The sequence below is a fragment of the Ctenopharyngodon idella genome, chromosome 10 (assembly GCF_019924925.1).
Source record: "Ctenopharyngodon idella isolate HZGC_01 chromosome 10, HZGC01, whole genome shotgun sequence".
In the NCBI taxonomy this organism is placed as follows: Eukaryota; Metazoa; Chordata; class Actinopteri; order Cypriniformes; family Xenocyprididae; genus Ctenopharyngodon; species Ctenopharyngodon idella.
The window spans coordinates 3,895,909-3,918,120 of NC_067229.1; the positions used below are offsets into that span (position 1 = coordinate 3,895,909).

Genomic DNA, 22,212 nt, shown 5'->3' on the forward strand with positions numbered 1-22,212 from the left:
AATGTGACAGAAAACTGACATATACCTTGGACTAAGATTGACCTTGATCTTGCAGTGTGATATTTCAGTAGAACTTATCAAACTTCGTAGAAATAACCTTTGCTATCACACCTAGATCCCACATCCTGAATAGGACCTTATGCTAGAAGACAAAAAAAACAGTGCAAAATTGATGGTATCATGCAGAAGTTCACTGTTTAGTTATTATCTGTTTTAGGGAACAATGAACTAAAAGTAAAAAAAAAAAACGTTGATTTGTTTAAAAAAAGATAAATGGGTCACTGCTGAAAAAAAAAAAAAATTGTCAGAACAGCAACAAAGCTGCGGCAATGGAGAGAGATAATCATTAAAAACGATCTGTTCTAAAGAAATAATGTTTCAAGAATCAAGTTTTAGTAGAAAAAAATATGAGATAAATATACATTTAAATGATGCTCTTTCTTTGGGAGATGAATGGAGTAATTATAAGCAGTAAATATCTGAAGGTCACGAAAATATGTCAAAAGCAGTCATTAAACAGGAAAACTAAACAATCACATTTCTCTGATAATGTTAATCTGTGTTAAAAAAATGTTCGTCTGTGTTCAGTTAAACTCAATTTGAGTTTCCAACTTTTACTGAGAAAAGTGAAAAATACCGCATTTAAAACTTATGTTGGAAATCCAAAACTTTGATGTTGCCAAGATGTGGGTGTATTTGAAGACAGGCGAACATGGCGGCACGAGATGTAGATATAGACTTTAGGCAGGCTTGTTCGGCTTGAGCAGCGCTGCACAGACCGATGGTGTATGACATCAAAGTACCGTGAGAGCGATTAGAGAGCAGCCGGCTCCGTATGCTTTTGAATCACTCTTGTGGTGCTTTGATGTCATTAACCGATCGGTGCTTCGAACAAGCCGATTGGCTGCATCCAAAATCACATACTCTCTTGAGTAGGTATAATTCTGAATAAGTAATTACTTCACAACAGTTACACAATATGTTCCACATATTACGAGTCTGTGAATGTAATCTGGACATACATCCATCATGTTGTCATTATCATGTGACCTACCAGCGGCAGTTGCGTCGCTTCACTGCCATTCATAAATCCTCTCCCGTGGCCTTATGGGAGAGTAGTGTCCATCGTATGCACACTTCAGAATCTCAGCTGAAGTAGATCGTCCGTGTATGTTTTGCCTACTCTTTTATGAGTACTGTGAATTCGGACATCTTTTCTCACATGCTGTTTCACATCCCTGGGAATCATGACCCGTTTTATTGGATATATACACATGATTCAATATATTTGTTACAGTTGAGCAGGGAAGAGGAGAGGATCTGATTGCAGCAGTTTATTAATACAGGTGGAGATGAGGACAACAATAAGATAATCCAACAAGAGAAACATAAATCTAAACAGGAAGCAAGAACACAAAAGCTTTACAAAACACATGTAAAGACAACAACCAACAACAGACTTTTGAAATACAGGGTTATATACACACAGGATAATAACAGGCTAACAAGACACAGGTGCGAGTAATCAATAACCATATAGCAAACTATAGAAACTATAAAAACAACAACAGGAACTAAACATAGGAAGTGAACACAGAGAAAAATGGAAACAGAAAATCCTAGAAAACAGAAAATGTAATAGATAGGAGAAACAGTGACAATATTGATATAAATTAGGTTTAATATAATACTAAATAAAAATATAATACTAATATAAACAAGCTGGAAATTATACAGTTATTACAATTATAAAGAAAACTTACGAACACAAAAATTCATAAACACATTTTCAATGCATGTCAAAACATTATTGATTGGTAATTTTCAACCCATTCTTTTTGATTCTACCAGGACTATCACAAGTCATTCTAACAATTTTGCCAAAACCTAACAAAACCATGTTAGCTTCGTTATTTTACCTTGCTGATAAGTTTAAAAAAAGCTGACTAGCAGAATTTGTAACCAAATGCCACAAATTTTGTTAGGTATACACAAATGCATGTATATGAATACAATGTTGCTCCAATAGACACAGTATAAAAAGCCAGGTCGAAATTTATGAGTCCTGAACAAAATGTCAATGCTTGATCATTAATTTTACAAATATTTCTATCATTTTGGCATAAAACCAAGTTAATTTCTCTACTGTGTTTCCCTTTTTTGGATATTTGCAAGACTTAAAAATTAAGAAAATGGAAGAAAAGGTATAAAGCACATGAAACAAGAGATTCCAGCTGTATTCCAGAGGAGTAATTCATGACATCATCATTAAATCAAAACTTGAGTCACTTTCTGATCATTCTTTCTTCTCCACTTCATCGCTCTCCATCAATGTCTGATTATTAGATTTGTCTGTGTCCTTAATATCCTGTAAGAAAACGTCTGTAAGTTTCACTGAATGTGAAAAAGAAGAATAGTACGTGACACAAAAACTGTGAAAAAATTCTATTTGAAATGTTTCATGCTTGATGAGGAATTCAGTAACGACTGACTGAATATTTATTAACCTTTGACCTCCGATCTGATTATTAATGCATCAAATTGTTTATCAACCATAGACATTCTATAATTGGGTCAGTAAAATAAATTACTTTCTATGAATTTAACTATATCTTTAACTATTGCGTGTTTAAGGTTGCCACAAGAGCAATAAACCACAAAACCATGTGTGTTACAGTAATTTTACCAGATTATGCTTAAGGACAGCCATTAACTGTGGTAAAAACAGTGAAGTATTATTACAATTCAAAATAACTGTTTTTCATTTTAAAATGTCATTTATTGCTGTGATCAAAGCTGAATTTTCAGCATCATTACTCCAGTCTTCAGTGTCACATGATCCTTCAGATATCATTCTAATATGATGATTTGTACATTGTCCATTTAAAACTACCAACTCCATTAAACACAAAATCCTTGTTAATAAGAAAATGTTTTGACTATGAAAACAAAAAAGTTATTAGAAGTCTTTTTTATTACATAGTAAATCTCATACTCTCTTCTCATTATATCAGCTGCATGTAATACTTACCAGTTTCATTTGCTGGTCGATAGTTGAAAGCCTTGCGGTAACAGTAAACCAAAGCTGCAATAATGGCCAGCAGAACAACACCAACAACAACACTAACACTTATTCCTGTTGCAGCAGCTGAAGACAGACCTGAATCTGGAACAGATAAAGAGAAACAGTCATTAGTGTAACTAAAGACATTAATTTTAACATTATTTTTGAGTGATACATTTATTGGTTTAAAAATATAATAATATTAATAGTTTACTGATATGGACTTTTCCAATAGTTTCAATAATTTTAATACATTATAGGTGGGTAGCAACATTCAACATTTACTTAAGTATCTTTTTGAAAAATATGTACTTTTAAGAGTAGATTTAAAGGCAGTTACATTATTTTAATGCAATAAATGTTGCATAGTTTATTCCAAGCGCACAGTCTCCTTCAGTGTCGGGGGTAACGGATTACAAGTAATGGGAGTTACGTAATCAGATTACTTTTTTCAAGTAAAGTAACACATTACTTTTTAAATTTACAAAATATCTGAGTTATTTTTTTCCAAACAAGTTATTTTGTTTTCCCATTTATTGACTGACAGCTCTCCTGTCCCCATGTTTGGAGAAACCGTGTGTGAGTGCAGAGGCGTTGTGTTCGCTGTGTGAACATGTACTACAACATATTTATTGTAGTTCTAGACTAAATGTGAGCAGGCATTTACTCATCTCACTTGCACAAAAACAGATTTGGAGTTCCTCAAAATGAATAAAAACAGTGGAATGCAAATTCAGAATATTACACAATCCTGCAATAATTAAATATGTAAAAAAAACACAAATATGCTTTATGTATTTAATCTCACTTTATTGTCCACTTTATTTTCCTCTCCTGCAATCCAGAATGGCAGCACAGCTGAAAGGTTTGTTTGAGCTGCACCATCTACTGTACAGTTGTGAATTTGTAAGCCTGAGGCTTATTCATTTCACTTTTAGTTTGAAAGGACCTTTACAACTTTTTTTGTTGTTGTTGTTATCAAAAACAAGCAAGTCCAGCCCACATGACAAAAAAAGTAACACACACACACAAAAAAAAAAACACTGACTCTTTTTTTTTTTTTTTTTGAAAACACTGCTTATAGATTAGAGCAGGAACAAACAAACCGCTCAGCTGCAATGCACCTGCTGCCCATTAAATACCCGGGTGGCGCAGCTGATGCAAATCTTGCATGCCAATGACCATTGGCTCATTTTAGTTACACTCAAAATAGATCGGTCTCTCAAGCAAGATCCGTCTGTCTATTCCATTGGATACTTTTTTACTCTTACTCAAGTAATTATTAGCATTATTATTTTACCTTCTACTTGAGTAATCCTTCCACTTTTAACTAATATCAATCAGTTCCATTTACTGTAAGCTTGAGTTTTGTTTGCGCTGATCTAATTATGACCACGGTTACGTTAGAAGACTTCAAATACTCACGAAAGACAGAAAGAATGATTCTCTTTAATATGGTCCGTCTGCTGCTAGTGATATCAAGATGATAAAATCCAGTGTCTTCAGTTCTGGTGTTTGTGATGGTCAGAGATCCAGTCTGATGGTCCAGCTCCAGTCTGTCTTTGAATATTCCATCAGCACCATCAAATATGGAGAAGATTTTATCCTTTGGGTTGATTTTTGCTATGACAGAGTCTCCATGTTCAAACCTCCACAGTAAGATGTCATCTCTCTGTATTTCAGTAAGATTGGTGCGTAGAGTGACAACCTTTCCCTCCATCACTGACAGCATATTCTCTCCATCTGTCTCAACATAAAAGACAGGAAAACATTCACAGCGATTAACATACAGTAAATAAGCCACATACCAAAATGTAAACTCTGTGTAAACTAAAAAAAAAAAAAACATATTTGTGAAAACAGTGTAGTCATGCGCATCCGCATTACATGTTCAGTCAATATGCACGTAGTGTTTCTTTACAAAATGTAGGAATTGAGAATGAACCATGAATCTTTCAGATGATTCTTTCAAACATAACTCTATACAAGTCTTATCCCAACACTGAAGATCACAAATCAACACGCAGGACCCAAACTCAAAGAAACTCATTTTCGGCTCCATTCAGGCTATCAACAACCTCCTGCTAAGTATTTTCTGGACATGCATGCTTCCAGGCTGAGGAAAGAGGTGTCAAACTTAAGCAACTTGTAAAAGACCAAATAGTTGAGAGCCACAAGAAGATAACACCAGAGTCTTTTGATCTCCTGAGACAGAGAGGCTTGTTTCTTCTGAGTGACCTCTGAGTGACACAGTTGAAACCCAAACAAATCCCCACAGAAACTGTGTTTACAAATAAACTGCATCAAATGGTTTCAAAACAATTAAAAAAAACTTATCAAACATTGTTCAACTGCATAATTCTATATCACGTCTACACATTATACATGTGACCAGTTAAGCTTTGAACACTCACAATTCATGTAATTGTTATAACTGTTTGAATGGTTGATTGAAAGTGTGCCTTGTTTGGAATGAATTTAAATCTCTATTCATAATTTGGCTTGAATGAAATCTGTGTAAAATATATCATATTAATTTTAGAGAAATCATGCCTAAACTGTACTCTGTGTATTCTCTGCAGAGAGTGGGAAAGTTAAGAGACCAGGAGATAACATTTAATTTATGATCGGAGAGGAGAAAGCCACCTGTAAAGAAACAAAAACAATACCTGATTAGGGCTGTGTATTGCCAAGAATCTGGCGATACGATACGTATCACGATACAGGGGTTACGATACGATATATTGTGATATATTGCGATACTGTAAGAAAGGCTATATATTGCGATATTCCTTGTTTTTTTTTTAGAAAAAAAGGATGTAATTTTAGAAAACGGTCATAAAGAACACACCACCATATGCATAAAACCTTACAAACAACTTTATTTTATTTAATCAATGCAGTATCATTTGCATTTATATCACTAATCACTATTTTATGCAATCTAAGGGAAAATAGTAAAGTGACTGCAGGATTCTTTAGGTGTTCAGATTCTTCAGCCATGGGGGAGACTCCATTTGTTTGCCAGTGTAAGGAACCCCGCATCGGCCCAAAAACGGAATCCGACGGCCCGGGCGAAGGTTAACGCGTGTATGCCTTTTCAGCGCATCTGTGAAGTTCACTTAATTTCACTCGTTTAATCTGACTCCAATTTTAAATGATTATTATTCTCAGGTTTTGTTCCCAATTGGAAATTAATTATTTGTTATGTATTAATTTTGATTTTTGATTATTCTGGGTATCTCATAATTTCAATTATTCGTTCATTATGGTCTCATCATCGCTTAGAGAAATTCACATCGGCCGACTGCGTTCTCACGGACATAAATTCGCCAGTTTATGATCTAGTCAGAGGATGCAGAGTTAACTAATGCATTTGAGTCGAACCGCCACATGCTTGTTCATACAAAAATACAGTTTTCTTAGTCACGATACTGCAACTTGCTAATTCAATAACAGACAAACTCAAAAAGTCCCATGATGTGCCAATATGCTCCTTTCATGGGGCTCTCTGGCTTGACCTGTCCTGACGCAGATTTACGGAAATGACGGACTCCATAATCTACTGGTCATAATGATTTCAGAAGAATCCAGAGTAAATCAAATATAACATTTTATTTGTCAAGTAAAAATGTATCATGTCAATTTCATAGTTGGACAATTAGAAGCCAATTCAGAAATAATAAATGCATAACATCAACTGAAATGTACATGCACACAGTGGTGGATTAGTGTTTGAAGACACTTGTCCACCACTGTGTGGGGGCTTCTGGCTACAGAAAATCCCCCCTGACTGCTTTGCACTTTACCTTATATACCAAGACCAGAACAAAAGGATTGTAAATTTTTATTACACCAACACCTGTTTTGGGGGGAGAGGAGTGGGTTTTCAGAAGTGACACCACCCAAAAGGAGGACAGAATTCTCCTTAGTTTTTAATCTTCTTCATAATACCAGTGACTGCTGTGAAATTGAGACCATTTTACCAGTCGCACTGAGACATTTAAAATGATATCAAACATGAAAGGAATAAACAACAGATACACCAGATACATTATATTTCTTGGAGAACTTTCAGTGACTTGAGTCAGGGGGAAAGGAAGGAGGGTGTGTGTGTTTTGGGGGGAGGGCTATTGCATCCTGTAGATGTGTGAGGGCAAGGCGTTGTCCTATGCTCTTTCTTTGAGATCTTCTCTCTAGATAAGCTTTATTGCTTTATTGCAGGGTGCTTGATCTCAGTTTTTGTCTTAGCAGGAAAATCAAGTCTTACAGTTCCGCCCCTGGCCCCTTGGGGCAAATTCCAATCAGTCCTGAGGGGCCACTTTTGGACATTTCCTGCTTCCATATATTGGGTGTTGTTTTCAGAGTGTTCATAGGCTGGCACCTAGCAGCACCAGTCGATGGGTGCAGGAGTCAAGTCGTCACCTGAAATAACAACATTAAGGCAGGTTGAACATTAAGATGAAAGTACTGCAGAATGCATCTCTGTGACACACAGTCCCTTTAGGTGTGGGTATACTGCGGTGAGTGGATGCTGCAGCAGCTGGACATGATGTCTGCGATCCTCTTGGTCAGGTTTGCTTCCACCTGCACTTGGCTGTGGTGGTATTCTGTCTGTAGAATGACTGGTTGTACCAAGTCTGTTGTGTTGGTCAGCATGAGCAGAACGTGTCAGGAAAGTCTCATTACACTTTACGGAAGCATCTGTGTCCGCCCCAGGTTTAATTGATCCTGTGAGAAGTCCTCGGTTACCTTCAAGTAGAAGGTTTCGTTGCCGGGCAGGTCAAATGTCCATGGGTGAAGGATTCATTTCACTGATGATGCTCCATTGCATGCAGGACACCTGAACAACTTTTGGATGATCATGCAATACTTGAACACTAATGAATTTGATATTATTGTAAGATGAGAAAAAGGGTTGTTGGAAAACAGAATAACACAAAATAACACATGATGAACATGTCAAAAGTGCGAATGGTAAACAAGGTCTCCTTTTCAGAGTCCTATCTTTGGTGAGCAGGTCTCATTCTAATCACCAGATTCTTCACTATCACTGTGATATGATAGTGGAATTTAGACTTGGTCTGGAGGAGTTAGAGGAAAGTAGCAAAGAGTCGAAATAACTAGTATATTTACCAGTGGTATGCATAATTAAATATATCACATACTTAAACATAGAAATACACAATTTCATAATTACAATTATAAAACTGTCTACAATGATTGTTTTTACTGCAAACCCTGCAAAACTAAGGTTTCAATCAAGTCAATTAGAGAATGGAATTTACTGAAACAGAGATTTGAAATCTCGTGTTTAGCTTTTACAACCATCATCTGTGCATTTGATGTACAGGCTAAGTCAACCTCAAGAATACAGGTCTGACTGGAAATTATGTAACAGATTGACAGAAATGCCTGCATTTCAGTTCTAATTCTTTTGTTACATTTGTCATTAGTCATATGTTGGAAACATATGTTGGGGGCCCTCCTAGTTTGCAACAATGCCAAGGACTGGACATAATAACCATTTTGTCTAAAGAGACCAGATGCATTACTGAATAGGTCTCATTTAGATTTTGAATTTGGAATTTGAATGGTCAGAAATTCTATGAATTGATGTGTGACTAAAGCCTTGCACATGTCCTGCATATTACAGTGTTTCCATAACACCTTAAAATTAACACAATTAAAAATGAAAAGAAATTATGTCAATAATTTCTCTTGTGCTATATGTATAAAGGTGAATGATGTATGCTAGATTTGCATTATGTGAATAATTTTAGCCCGGATAGTCTTATGATCTATGCCAGGTAGAGATGTTGTGTGTTTGTAGTAGGGTGTGTGTGTTCTGTATGTTTGTGTAGAAGATGGGTGGTGTCTATCCTACCATGATTTGTGTTGCATAATTTAGTTCCAGTTCTACACTGGGAGGCCATGTATCTATGAGTGCAATGAGGTTTGAATGGCCTCTTGAAGTTTCTACACACCCATCTTCTGCAAGTAAAGTTGTGTCCTGACTAAATGCAGGTGGGACCAGACACCCTTGTGGAATCTGGCCCTAAAATGGCAGCTGTCAGTCCTGAAAGGGAAACAGACACACAGAAAAAACAGTTGATCTTGAACCTTTAAACAAATTGCATTAAGATAGATGGTGCCATCTTAATTTTCTTGAATGGTCTTATCCAGACAGCTGTTGCGGATGGCTTTAATCTGTTAAGATTTTATGCCATTAGAAGAAAATTTGTTTTAGTTTACAAAAACATAGATCATTATTATGATTATGTTTCTGCAAAGGAAAAGGCCAGATAAACTGAGTGTTAGTGGTCAGATCTGACTGCTGGTTTTTAGGCATTGTCAGAGAATCTTGCACCTTGAGTTGCTGTTGCAGCTGTGCTTACACAGTCTGTTGTGTTGTGAGGATTATGACACCCGGGTCTCCTGGGGAAATCTCACACTAGCCAGATCTGTGATTAGGGCACCAGATCACCATTTGTGGTGTTGTGCTGTTTGTTTAACAATTGGTATTTATGGTGCCATTCAAATACTTGACCATTTGGACCTCTGTGGTCTGTAAAAACAGAAGGGTTTCTGCCTGATATTAACATTTCACACAACTTTAATTACATGTCCAGTAAAATAACTTCCCTGATCAGATCCCATATGATCTAGTGCTCCCAGAGAGGAGTTTGCTAACACTTGTCCACTTTGTTTGTGGTTTTGTTGCAAAGGAAAATCAAAACTTGTACCTCTCCTTGTCACTGGGTTACAGATCAATAGAATCAAGTTTTAAATCATGTTTTGATCTTGAATGGATTTAGCCTATTCAAGACATTACAATCAGGTTGATCATTTTAGTTAATAAATACTGGGCGTTGTAATTTTTCTCATTAAAGATTCTTGCACGGATAGAAGATAAAGAAGTTATTTCCCATTAATTTGATTTCTTCCTTCCATTTTTCTTTCCTAACAACTTATTTAATGCAATTGTGAAGCACATTGTAGCCTTATGGCAATTCTATGCTCCTGTACATGGTGTAACTGCAGCTATACAGAAGATAGCTGAGTGATCCACTTAGGAGACAAACAAATTCAACATAGACACACATACAACTTGAAATTGTTGTACAATTTCAGTACTACAGTTATTCCAACTTACACAAGACACATGGTCTAGAATGCATAGCATCTACAACCTTAAACCTAAGTGTGTCACGCATCACTTACAGTAAAGCAGTCATGTGTTTTAAAGAATAAACTCAACTAGCCTAGGTGCACATATAGTAGCACAAACAACTAGAATGTGTGTTCTATGAGAACAATGTGTCTAACACAATTACAAATTTGAATCCTTCCATTGATTCCTTATAATTCTTCCAGCACTGATAGTGCTCCCAACTTCTGTCTACATTCTGGTTCCACCTCACTACATTCTGATTCCTTCTGCTCTTCTCCAAAACTCTTTCTTCTTCCAAACCATTGCTTGAATCGTCATGAGATTAAAGGCCATTATAATATAATATATATCATAATGTGATTATAATATAAATTATATTATATTAAAATAGAATAAATTAAAAATAATTTTATTTGCTGGTCTCAAGAGGGTCAGAGTGACTTGTTATCACCTCACTGATCTTTCAGAAGGCATTTGGCCCTGCAGCTACAGCTGTGATGGCACTGCATTGTGTTCACAGCAACAAGACAACCTGGAAACCAGTTCTAGACTTTGATGCTGTGAATATTAGGTCAAATCATTGCTCAATTCATTTAAAGATTTTTGTGACTACAATATAAAATTGGACACAATTTTCTTATTTTTGGACTAAGATGTAATCAATTACATTCTTCTGAGAATCTATTTGGATATGAAAAGAAAGGTTGGACAAACACAGGTCTGATTGAGAGTACAAAGATTAATTTTTGGTCTGTTTGTTTTTTCAGTTTCTTTTGAGACACTGAACAACATACAAGAGTGCAGTCATTTTAAATAAGACCAAGGTAAAAGATATGTTTTATAAGACTGAGCCTTAAACAGTGCTGTGTACACCATTTGTGACATCAGTCGTAAACCTTCTTAGCACCTCTTGAACAATTTCAAAGTATAGTGATGTAATTCATCTTATTCTTTGGCTTAATTTCTTTTATGAAACAAAGACAAGCTGAGCATGTCCTCTGAATGGGTGAAACCCTCAGGCTCGGCTACAAGCTTCTCATTGACATCATAATTATCATTATGTACATCAGTTTAACATTTAGTGTATTTTCCCAATTGCAGTCTCTAGGACTTCTGCATGGCAGCAGTTCTCCAGGACTGAGATAAAATTTCAACCAAATCTTTTCTTTTGAAAATTTTTAGTTTCACTACTGTTTTGTCCAGCTTTACATTTCACACACAAAGGATTACAGTGAGAGATTTTGTTCCTTGTTCTATTTTGGTTTATCCAATCACAAGATTTTTCACAAGTTAACGTGACCATTTGCTTATTTTCAGTGTTGCAACGTTGTTACAGCAAAGCAAATAAACATGTAGCTGGGCATTCTTTACCTCAGAATTTAGGTTTTAATTTACAGCCCTCTGTTGAGTACCAGAATAAAATTTGGATGATGTTATTCCAATATAAGGTTAATCTCTTGTTGCGTAGGCAAACAAGGAGATCTTCAAAGTTAAAGCAAGGGATATCATTCCTCATCTACGCTGCTGCTATCATGTCCCTGATAAAATGTGGTTGTCTAATTCTCCAGCCCCACCGGATTTCGGTCTCCGGTCTTAATATGGGTATGCCGACCCATTCTACAAATGCGTCTATATGGGATGCGTCTATCTTTCCCTCAACACTTCTAAAAGGCAAATAAGAATGGACTTACCACAACAGCTGAAGAAAAAAGAAGATCAAACCTTGCTTGTTGCAAATCCCAATTTTCCGCTGAAAAGACACTCGCCAACAGGATATGGGAGATCACGGAGGGAATGTCACCACTTTGTAAGGAACCCCGCATCGGCCCAAAAACGGAATCCGACGGCCCGGGCGAAGGTTAACGCGTGTATGCCTTTTCAGCGCATCTGTGAAGTTCACTTAATTTCACTCGTTTAATCTGACTCCAATTTTAAATGATTATTATTCTCAGGTTTTGTTCCCAATTGGAAATTAATTATTTGTTATGTATTAATTTTGATTTTTGATTATTCTGGGTATCTCATAATTTCAATTATTCGTTCATTATGGTCTCATCATCGCTTAGAGAAATTCACATCGGCCGACTGCGTTCTCACGGACATAAATTCGCCAGTTTATGATCTAGTCAGAGGATGCAGAGTTAACTAATGCATTTGAGTCGAACCGCCACATGCTTGTTCATACAAAAATACAGTTTTCTTAGTCACGATACTGCAACTTGCTAATTCAATAACAGACAAACTCAAAAAGTCCCATGATGTGCCAATATGCTCCTTTCATGGGGCTCTCTGGCTTGACCTGTCCTGACGCAGATTTACGGAAATGACGGACTCCATAATCTACTGGTCATAATGATTTCAGAAGAATCCAGAGTAAATCAAATATAACATTTTATTTGTCAAGTAAAAATGTATCATGTCAATTTCATAGTTGGACAATTAGAAGCCAATTCAGAAATAATAAATGCATAACATCAACTGAAATGTACATGCACACAGTGGTGGATTAGTGTTTGAAGACACTTGTCCACCACTGTGTGGGGGCTTCTGGCTACAGAAAATCCCCCCTGACTGCTTTGCACTTTACCTTATATACCAAGACCAGAACAAAAGGATTGTAAATTTTTATTACACCAACACCTGTTTTGGGGGGAGAGGAGTGGGTTTTCAGAAGTGACACCACCCAAAAGGAGGACAGAATTCTCCTTAGTTTTTAATCTTCTTCATAATACCAGTGACTGCTGTGAAATTGAGACCATTTTACCAGTCGCACTGAGACATTTAAAATGATATCAAACATGAAAGGAATAAACAACAGATACACCAGATACATTATATTTCTTGGAGAACTTTCAGTGACTTGAGTCAGGGGGAAAGGAAGGAGGGTGTGTGTGTTTTGGGGGGAGGGCTATTGCATCCTGTAGATGTGTGAGGGCAAGGCGTTGTCCTATGCTCTTTCTTTGAGATCTTCTCTCTAGATAAGCTTTATTGCTTTATTGCAGGGTGCTTGATCTCAGTTTTTGTCTTAGCAGGAAAATCAAGTCTTACAGTTCCGCCCCTGGCCCCTTGGGGCAAATTCCAATCAGTCCTGAGGGGCCACTTTTGGACATTTCCTGCTTCCATATATTGGGTGTTGTTTTCAGAGTGTTCATAGGCTGGCACCTAGCAGCACCAGTCGATGGGTGCAGGAGTCAAGTCGTCACCTGAAATAACAACATTAAGGCAGGTTGAACATTAAGATGAAAGTACTGCAGAATGCATCTCTGTGACACACAGTCCCTTTAGGTGTGGGTATACTGCGGTGAGTGGATGCTGCAGCAGCTGGACATGATGTCTGCGATCCTCTTGGTCAGGTTTGCTTCCACCTGCACTTGGCTGTGGTGGTATTCTGTCTGTAGAATGACTGGTTGTACCAAGTCTGTTGTGTTGGTCAGCATGAGCAGAACGTGTCAGGAAAGTCTCATTACACTTTACGGAAGCATCTGTGTCCGCCCCAGGTTTAATTGATCCTGTGAGAAGTCCTCGGTTACCTTCAAGTAGAAGGTTTCGTTGCCGGGCAGGTCAAATGTCCATGGGTGAAGGATTCATTTCACTGATGATGCTCCATTGCATGCAGGACACCTGAACAACTTTTGGATGATCATGCAATACTTGAACACTAATGAATTTGATATTATTGTAAGATGAGAAAAAGGGTTGTTGGAAAACAGAATAACACAAAATAACACATGATGAACATGTCAAAAGTGCGAATGGTAAACAAGGTCTCCTTTTCAGAGTCCTATCTTTGGTGAGCAGGTCTCATTCTAATCACCAGATTCTTCACTATCACTGTGATATGATAGTGGAATTTAGACTTGGTCTGGAGGAGTTAGAGGAAAGTAGCAAAGAGTCGAAATAACTAGTATATTTACCAGTGGTATGCATAATTAAATATATCACATACTTAAACATAGAAATACACAATTTCATAATTACAATTATAAAACTGTCTACAATGATTGTTTTTACTGCAAACCCTGCAAAACTAAGGTTTCAATCAAGTCAATTAGAGAATGGAATTTACTGAAACAGAGATTTGAAATCTCGTGTTTAGCTTTTACAACCATCATCTGTGCATTTGATGTACAGGCTAAGTCAACCTCAAGAATACAGGTCTGACTGGAAATTATGTAACAGATTGACAGAAATGCCTGCATTTCAGTTCTAATTCTTTTGTTACATTTGTCATTAGTCATATGTTGGAAACATATGTTGGGGGCCCTCCTAGTTTGCAACAATGCCAAGGACTGGACATAATAACCATTTTGTCTAAAGAGACCAGATGCATTACTGAATAGGTCTCATTTAGATTTTGAATTTGGAATTTGAATGGTCAGAAATTCTATGAATTGATGTGTGACTAAAGCCTTGCACATGTCCTGCATATTACAGTGTTTCCATAACACCTTAAAATTAACACAATTAAAAATGAAAAGAAATTATGTCAATAATTTCTCTTGTGCTATATGTATAAAGGTGAATGATGTATGCTAGATTTGCATTATGTGAATAATTTTAGCCCGGATAGTCTTATGATCTATGCCAGGTAGAGATGTTGTGTGTTTGTAGTAGGGTGTGTGTGTTCTGTATGTTTGTGTAGAAGATGGGTGGTGTCTATCCTACCATGATTTGTGTTGCATAATTTAGTTCCAGTTCTACACTGGGAGGCCATGTATCTATGAGTGCAATGAGGTTTGAATGGCCTCTTGAAGTTTCTACACACCCATCTTCTGCAAGTAAAGTTGTGTCCTGACTAAATGCAGGTGGGACCAGACACCCTTGTGGAATCTGGCCCTAAAATGGCAGCTGTCAGTCCTGAAAGGGAAACAGACACACAGAAAAAACAGTTGATCTTGAACCTTTAAACAAATTGCATTAAGATAGATGGTGCCATCTTAATTTTCTTGAATGGTCTTATCCAGACAGCTGTTGCGGATGGCTTTAATCTGTTAAGATTTTATGCCATTAGAAGAAAATTTGTTTTAGTTTACAAAAACATAGATCATTATTATGATTATGTTTCTGCAAAGGAAAAGGCCAGATAAACTGAGTGTTAGTGGTCAGATCTGACTGCTGGTTTTTAGGCATTGTCAGAGAATCTTGCACCTTGAGTTGCTGTTGCAGCTGTGCTTACACAGTCTGTTGTGTTGTGAGGATTATGACACCCGGGTCTCCTGGGGAAATCTCACACTAGCCAGATCTGTGATTAGGGCACCAGATCACCATTTGTGGTGTTGTGCTGTTTGTTTAACAATTGGTATTTATGGTGCCATTCAAATACTTGACCATTTGGACCTCTGTGGTCTGTAAAAACAGAAGGGTTTCTGCCTGATATTAACATTTCACACAACTTTAATTACATGTCCAGTAAAATAACTTCCCTGATCAGATCCCATATGATCTAGTGCTCCCAGAGAGGAGTTTGCTAACACTTGTCCACTTTGTTTGTGGTTTTGTTGCAAAGGAAAATCAAAACTTGTACCTCTCCTTGTCACTGGGTTACAGATCAATAGAATCAAGTTTTAAATCATGTTTTGATCTTGAATGGATTTAGCCTATTCAAGACATTACAATCAGGTTGATCATTTTAGTTAATAAATACTGGGCGTTGTAATTTTTCTCATTAAAGATTCTTGCACGGATAGAAGATAAAGAAGTTATTTCCCATTAATTTGATTTCTTCCTTCCATTTTTCTTTCCTAACAACTTATTTAATGCAATTGTGAAGCACATTGTAGCCTTATGGCAATTCTATGCTCCTGTACATGGTGTAACTGCAGCTATACAGAAGATAGCTGAGTGATCCACTTAGGAGACAAACAAATTCAACATAGACACACATACAACTTGAAATTGTTGTACAATTTCAGTACTACAGTTATTCCAACTTACACAAGACACATGGTCTAGAATGCATAGCATCTACAACCTTAAACCTAAGTGTGTCACGCATCACTTACAGTAAAGCAGTCATGTGTTTTAAAGAATAAACTCAACTAGCCTAGGTGCACATATAGTAGCACAAACAACTAGAATGTGTGTTCTATGAGAACAATGTGTCTAACACAATTACAAATTTGAATCCTTCCATTGATTCCTTATAATTCTTCCAGCACTGATAGTGCTCCCAACTTCTGTCTACATTCTGGTTCCACCTCACTACATTCTGATTCCTTCTGCTCTTCTCCAAAACTCTTTCTTCTTCCAAACCATTGCTTGAATCGTCATGAGATTAAAGGCCATTATAATATAATATATATCATAATGTGATTATAATATAAATTATATTATATTAAAATAGAATAAATTAAAAATAATTTTATTTGCTGGTCTCAAGAGGGTCAGAGTGACTTGTTATCACCTCACTGATCTTTCAGAAGGCATTTGGCCCTGCAGCTACAGCTGTGATGGCACTGCATTGTGTTCACAGCAACAAGACAACCTGGAAACCAGTTCTAGACTTTGATGCTGTGAATATTAGGTCAAATCATTGCTCAATTCATTTAAAGATTTTTGTGACTACAATATAAAATTGGACACAATTTTCTTATTTTTGGACTAAGATGTAATCAATTACATTCTTCTGAGAATCTATTTGGATATGAAAAGAAAGGTTGGACAAACACAGGTCTGATTGAGAGTACAAAGATTAATTTTTGGTCTGTTTGTTTTTTCAGTTTCTTTTGAGACACTGAACAACATACAAGAGTGCAGTCATTTTAAATAAGACCAAGGTAAAAGATATGTTTTATAAGACTGAGCCTTAAACAGTGCTGTGTACACCATTTGTGACATCAGTCGTAAACCTTCTTAGCACCTCTTGAACAATTTCAAAGTATAGTGATGTAATTCATCTTATTCTTTGGCTTAATTTCTTTTATGAAACAAAGACAAGCTGAGCATGTCCTCTGAATGGGTGAAACCCTCAGGCTCGGCTACAAGCTTCTCATTGACATCATAATTATCATTATGTACATCAGTTTAACATTTAGTGTATTTTCCCAATTGCAGTCTCTAGGACTTCTGCATGGCAGCAGTTCTCCAGGACTGAGATAAAATTTCAACCAAATCTTTTCTTTTGAAAATTTTTAGTTTCACTACTGTTTTGTCCAGCTTTACATTTCACACACAAAGGATTACAGTGAGAGATTTTGTTCCTTGTTCTATTTTGGTTTATCCAATCACAAGATTTTTCACAAGTTAACGTGACCATTTGCTTATTTTCAGTGTTGCAACGTTGTTACAGCAAAGCAAATAAACATGTAGCTGGGCATTCTTTACCTCAGAATTTAGGTTTTAATTTACAGCCCTCTGTTGAGTACCAGAATAAAATTTGGATGATGTTATTCCAATATAAGGTTAATCTCTTGTTGCGTAGGCAAACAAGGAGATCTTCAAAGTTAAAGCAAGGGATATCATTCCTCATCTACGCTGCTGCTATCATGTCCCTGATAAAATGTGGTTGTCTAATTCTCCAGCCCCACCGGATTTCGGTCTCCGGTCTTAATATGGGTATGCCGACCCATTCTACAAATGCGTCTATATGGGATGCGTCTATCTTTCCCTCAACACTTCTAAAAGGCAAATAAGAATGGACTTACCACAACAGCTGAAGAAAAAAGAAGATCAAACCTTGCTTGTTGCAAATCCCAATTTTCCGCTGAAAAGACACTCGCCAACAGGATATGGGAGATCACGGAGGGAATGTCACCACTTTGTAAGGAACCCCGCATCGGCCCAAAAACGGAATCCGACGGCCCGGGCGAAGGTTAACGCGTGTATGCCTTTTCAGCGCATCTGTGAAGTTCACTTAATTTCACTCGTTTAATCTGACTCCAATTTTAAATGATTATTATTCTCAGGTTTTGTTCCCAATTGGAAATTAATTATTTGTTATGTATTAATTTTGATTTTTGATTATTCTGGGTATCTCATAATTTCAATTATTCGTTCATTATGGTCTCATCATCGCTTAGAGAAATTCACATCGGCCGACTGCGTTCTCACGGACATAAATTCGCCAGTTTATGATCTAGTCAGAGGATGCAGAGTTAACTAATGCATTTGAGTCGAACCGCCACATGCTTGTTCATACAAAAATACAGTTTTCTTAGTCACGATACTGCAACTTGCTAATTCAATAACAGACAAACTCAAAAAAGTCCCATGATGTGCCAATATGCTCCTTTCATGGGGCTCTCTGGCTTGACCTGTCCTGACGCAGATTTACGGAAATGACGGACTCCATAATCTACTGGTCATAATGATTTCAGAAGAATCCAGAGTAAATCAAATATAACATTTTATTTGTCAAGTAAAAATGTATCATGTCAATTTCATAGTTGGACAATTAGAAGCCAATTCAGAAATAATAAATGCATAACATCAACTGAAATGTACATGCACACAGTGGTGGATTAGTGTTTGAAGACACTTGTCCACCACTGTGTGGGGGCTTCTGGCTACAGAAAATCCCCCCTGACTGCTTTGCACTTTACCTTATATACCAAGACCAGAACAAAAGGATTGTAAATTTTTATTACACCAACACCTGTTTTGGGGGGAGAGGAGTGGGTTTTCAGAAGTGACACCACCCAAAAGGAGGACAGAATTCTCCTTAGTTTTTAATCTTCTTCATAATACCAGTGACTGCTGTGAAATTGAGACCATTTTACCAGTCGCACTGAGACATTTAAAATGATATCAAACATGAAAGGAATAAACAACAGATACACCAGATACATTATATTTCTTGGAGAACTTTCAGTGACTTGAGTCAGGGGGAAAGGAAGGAGGGTGTGTGTGTTTTGGGGGGAGGGCTATTGCATCCTGTAGATGTGTGAGGGCAAGGCGTTGTCCTATGCTCTTTCTTTGAGATCTTCTCTCTAGATAAGCTTTATTGCTTTATTGCAGGGTGCTTGATCTCAGTTTTTGTCTTAGCAGGAAAATCAAGTCTTACACCAGCGAACCAGAACATGATTGGTTTTCCCACGACATCAATCAGGATCCGAAAAGACCTTAATAAAAAAAAAAATGAACCTGAAAAACCCCGTTCTCCTAGCCAAGGACGCCAACAAGGGAATCTGCATTCAAAGATACGAACGACAAGCTCAAGTATCTCCAGATTCTATAGCTGAACTGGTGCATTGATATGAAGTATAATAATCCTGCCTAAGCAGCGATAAAAGGGTTAAATTAATGATTGATGGTTCGTTCAGGTCAGGTCTTATGAAGTGCATATTTTGCTAGAAACTTATTTGGGATCTCATCATTTCATTCTCTCAAAACTCTTTCTTTCTCACTCCCTTTCTTTCTGCAACTTGTATGAATGTGTGCGTGTGTGTTTGTGTTAGATATTAGTTTATGTGTTAGAATAATCAATAGTCTCCTGTAGATTTTTAAAGAGAAGTGTCTTGTGTCATGTGCTTACAAATGTAATGTCTTAAACTGCCGATCTATGTTATCTTACTAATAAATAGTGTTTTCACGATAGTCGGGTAGTCATATCCGCTACAGAACTTATAGTTACGGCCCGTGCAAATGAACGCTGGATGATGGTCGTAAACTAAGTGACTCATTTAAAATTCCCTATAAACGAATTAATTATTTCATTTGAGCTAATTCGCTTACAAAAGTGACATTGCCATCTACTGGCCTGGCAGCAGAATACAGTGTTTTTAGCCTATTTCGCAGATGCATGTGAACAGGGATCATTTCGTCATGAAAAATGCAAAGGTAATTATTTTTTGTTTTTAGTACATCATTGTTGTGTAAATGTACCCGTAGTTAAAATCGACAAACATAACAATCTTTGGTCAATGTAATATTACTTTGGTCCAAAATAGCGGATAGCAAATGCACAAGAAGCCAAAACGTGATTACCACGGTGTCAACAATTTCGAGAGTGAGTCTATTCCGTTCACACACAAAGCGATATTTTAGGGAATTAAATGAGGTTGACACTCCTGAAACTTTACAGTGGTATTTCTAAGAACTTGGAAGGTGTTTAAAAATTCATTGTCATTGACACTATTACATTTCAGTTTTCAAGTGACTTACCAATTGCAATCACACCAAATGTCTTGTGTGTGGTGTAACTGCTGCCGCTCATGGTGATATTCACTTCATAATGTCCAGAGGTGTTGGGCCTGACGTTAATAATGGTCAGAGATCCAGTCTGATGGTTCAGTTGCAGTTTGTCTTTGAATCTCCCATCAAGAATGTGATCATATGTAGAGAATATTCCAGCTGTTGTATTTATTTTAGCTACAAGTGTGTCTTTTTCTATAAACCTCCAGGTTATCTGATCATCTCTCTGTATTTTAGTAACACCGGTGTTCAGAACGACAGAATCTCTTTCCATCACGGACACAACCTTTACTCCATCTGAGACCGTATCAGTCACACCTACATAGAGGTAACGTTTCTATCAGTTTTGTGTTCTATAACACTGTCAGCAAACACATTCATCTGAGAAAAATAATTATTAAATAACTCACATACTCACCACTGACATCGAATGTCTTTGATGATAACCCACTGGTGCCGGTGGTCTCAATTTTATAAAGTCCAGAGTCTGTGGTTTTGATGTTTCTGATCTTGAGATTTCCAGTCTGATCATCCAGCTTAAGTCTGTCTTTGAATTTCTCATTAGCAGTAACAAGTATTGTGATCTTACCGGACTCACTAGTGATTCTAGCAATGAGATCTTCTCCAAACCTCCACTGTAACACATCATCTCTCTGTATTTGATTAACATCTGTATGTAGAGTGACAGAATCTCCCACAATCACTGATACAGACTGCACAACATCTGTCTTAGCACCAGGCACACCTTCAGAACACAGCGAAAAACAGAGATTAAATACATATAACACTCAGAAGCCACTGAGTCTTGCCTAATAAACAAGTGACTTTCTGCACTCATTGATGAGGTAGCAAAAACATTGGAGCTTGAAGGGAAGTCCACCCAAAGCGCTGTAAACTGAAACTGAAAGCATTATGAAAATGAAAAACTTAATACTTACCATTCACAAATAATAGGAAAAGCCACAGTAAAAAATGGATCTTCATACTGATGCAAGCTGTGAACGACGATCGGGGATGTAGTTATTGAAGTGCTCCGTTCCTTGAGTCTCAAAGTTTGTCGAGCTCCATTTCTGACTGACTGACTGAGAGAGGAATTACATACATACAAACAAACAAACAAACAACTAAATAAATAAATAACACATACTGAGGGACATTTACACTGGTGATTTACTTTGTAGAGATTTGTATTATGTTAAAAGAGAGTGATGCTTATTATTTTCAAGAATTGCAAAACGCGCTGTACGATTTCAGAAATGCCCCAAACTTCACAATTACCAAATTGCCCACAAAATTCAAGTTATGAAAACGTGCCCCAATAATGAGCTCCTGATTTTTATTTTTGTAACTTATGATATAATTAATCATTATTTATCACACTAGCAAAATTGCTGTTTTATTCTGAATACTAGCGTGATTACAAATTTGTGATATTGCTTTTATAAAACAGTTAAACAAACACAAAGTTATTACTTACAATTAAGTTGAATATTGTCTGTTTTTGCTCCTTTAGTTACAAAGCTACACCAGCATCGAGCGTCCTCGAGCAGCACACAGGCTATACTAGTTTTGTTTCATTCCTGAATGTGTAGGCTATAGAAAAACGGTAACCTAAAAAAATGTACTTCATGTGGTTACATCTAAATGAGCTACTTTTATTCAAATAAAAAATATTATTTAACATTACTGAATCAACCTAAGTATATTAGGTTACATCAACAAAACTAAATTTAAGGGTAAAATTGGGTAGAAATATAGCTCTTTAATGTAACAATTGCAGTTTTTTTTATTTTTTTTTATTTACAGCATATTGATTTGAATGAATGAATGACTCAGTGACTTA

At 36.7% G+C, this 22,212-nt stretch overlaps 1 protein-coding gene across 1 annotated transcript; it reads right to left on the reverse strand.

Annotated features, from left to right (window-relative positions):
* Positions 1–1,326: 1,326 nt before the first annotated feature.
* Positions 1,327–21,531, reverse strand: LOC127519783 (uncharacterized). Its single transcript, XM_051907359.1, has 6 exons — positions 21,308–21,531; positions 20,788–21,114; positions 20,340–20,687; positions 4,490–4,807; positions 3,032–3,166; positions 1,327–2,368 (listed from the first exon to the last, which is right to left on the reverse strand). The coding sequence occupies exons 1-6, from the start codon at positions 21,351–21,353 to the stop codon at positions 2,361–2,363; spliced, it is 1,182 nt and encodes a 393-aa protein (XP_051763319.1). The 5' UTR covers positions 21,354–21,531; the 3' UTR covers positions 1,327–2,360.
* Between the last annotated feature and the right edge of the window lie 681 nt (positions 21,532–22,212).

Coding starts and splice junctions, on each gene's coding strand:
- LOC127519783 (XM_051907359.1), bottom strand. CDS start 21,353: ATGAAGATCCATTTTTTACTGTGGCTTTTCCTATTATTTGTGAATG. Junction 21,115..21,307: donor TTTCCTATTATTTGTGAATG/GTAAGTATTAAG, acceptor TGTGTTCTGAAG/GTGTGCCTGGTGCTAAGACA. Junction 20,688..20,787: donor AAAGACATTCGATGTCAGTG/GTGAGTATGTGA, acceptor ACCTCTATGTAG/GTGTGACTGATACGGTCTCA.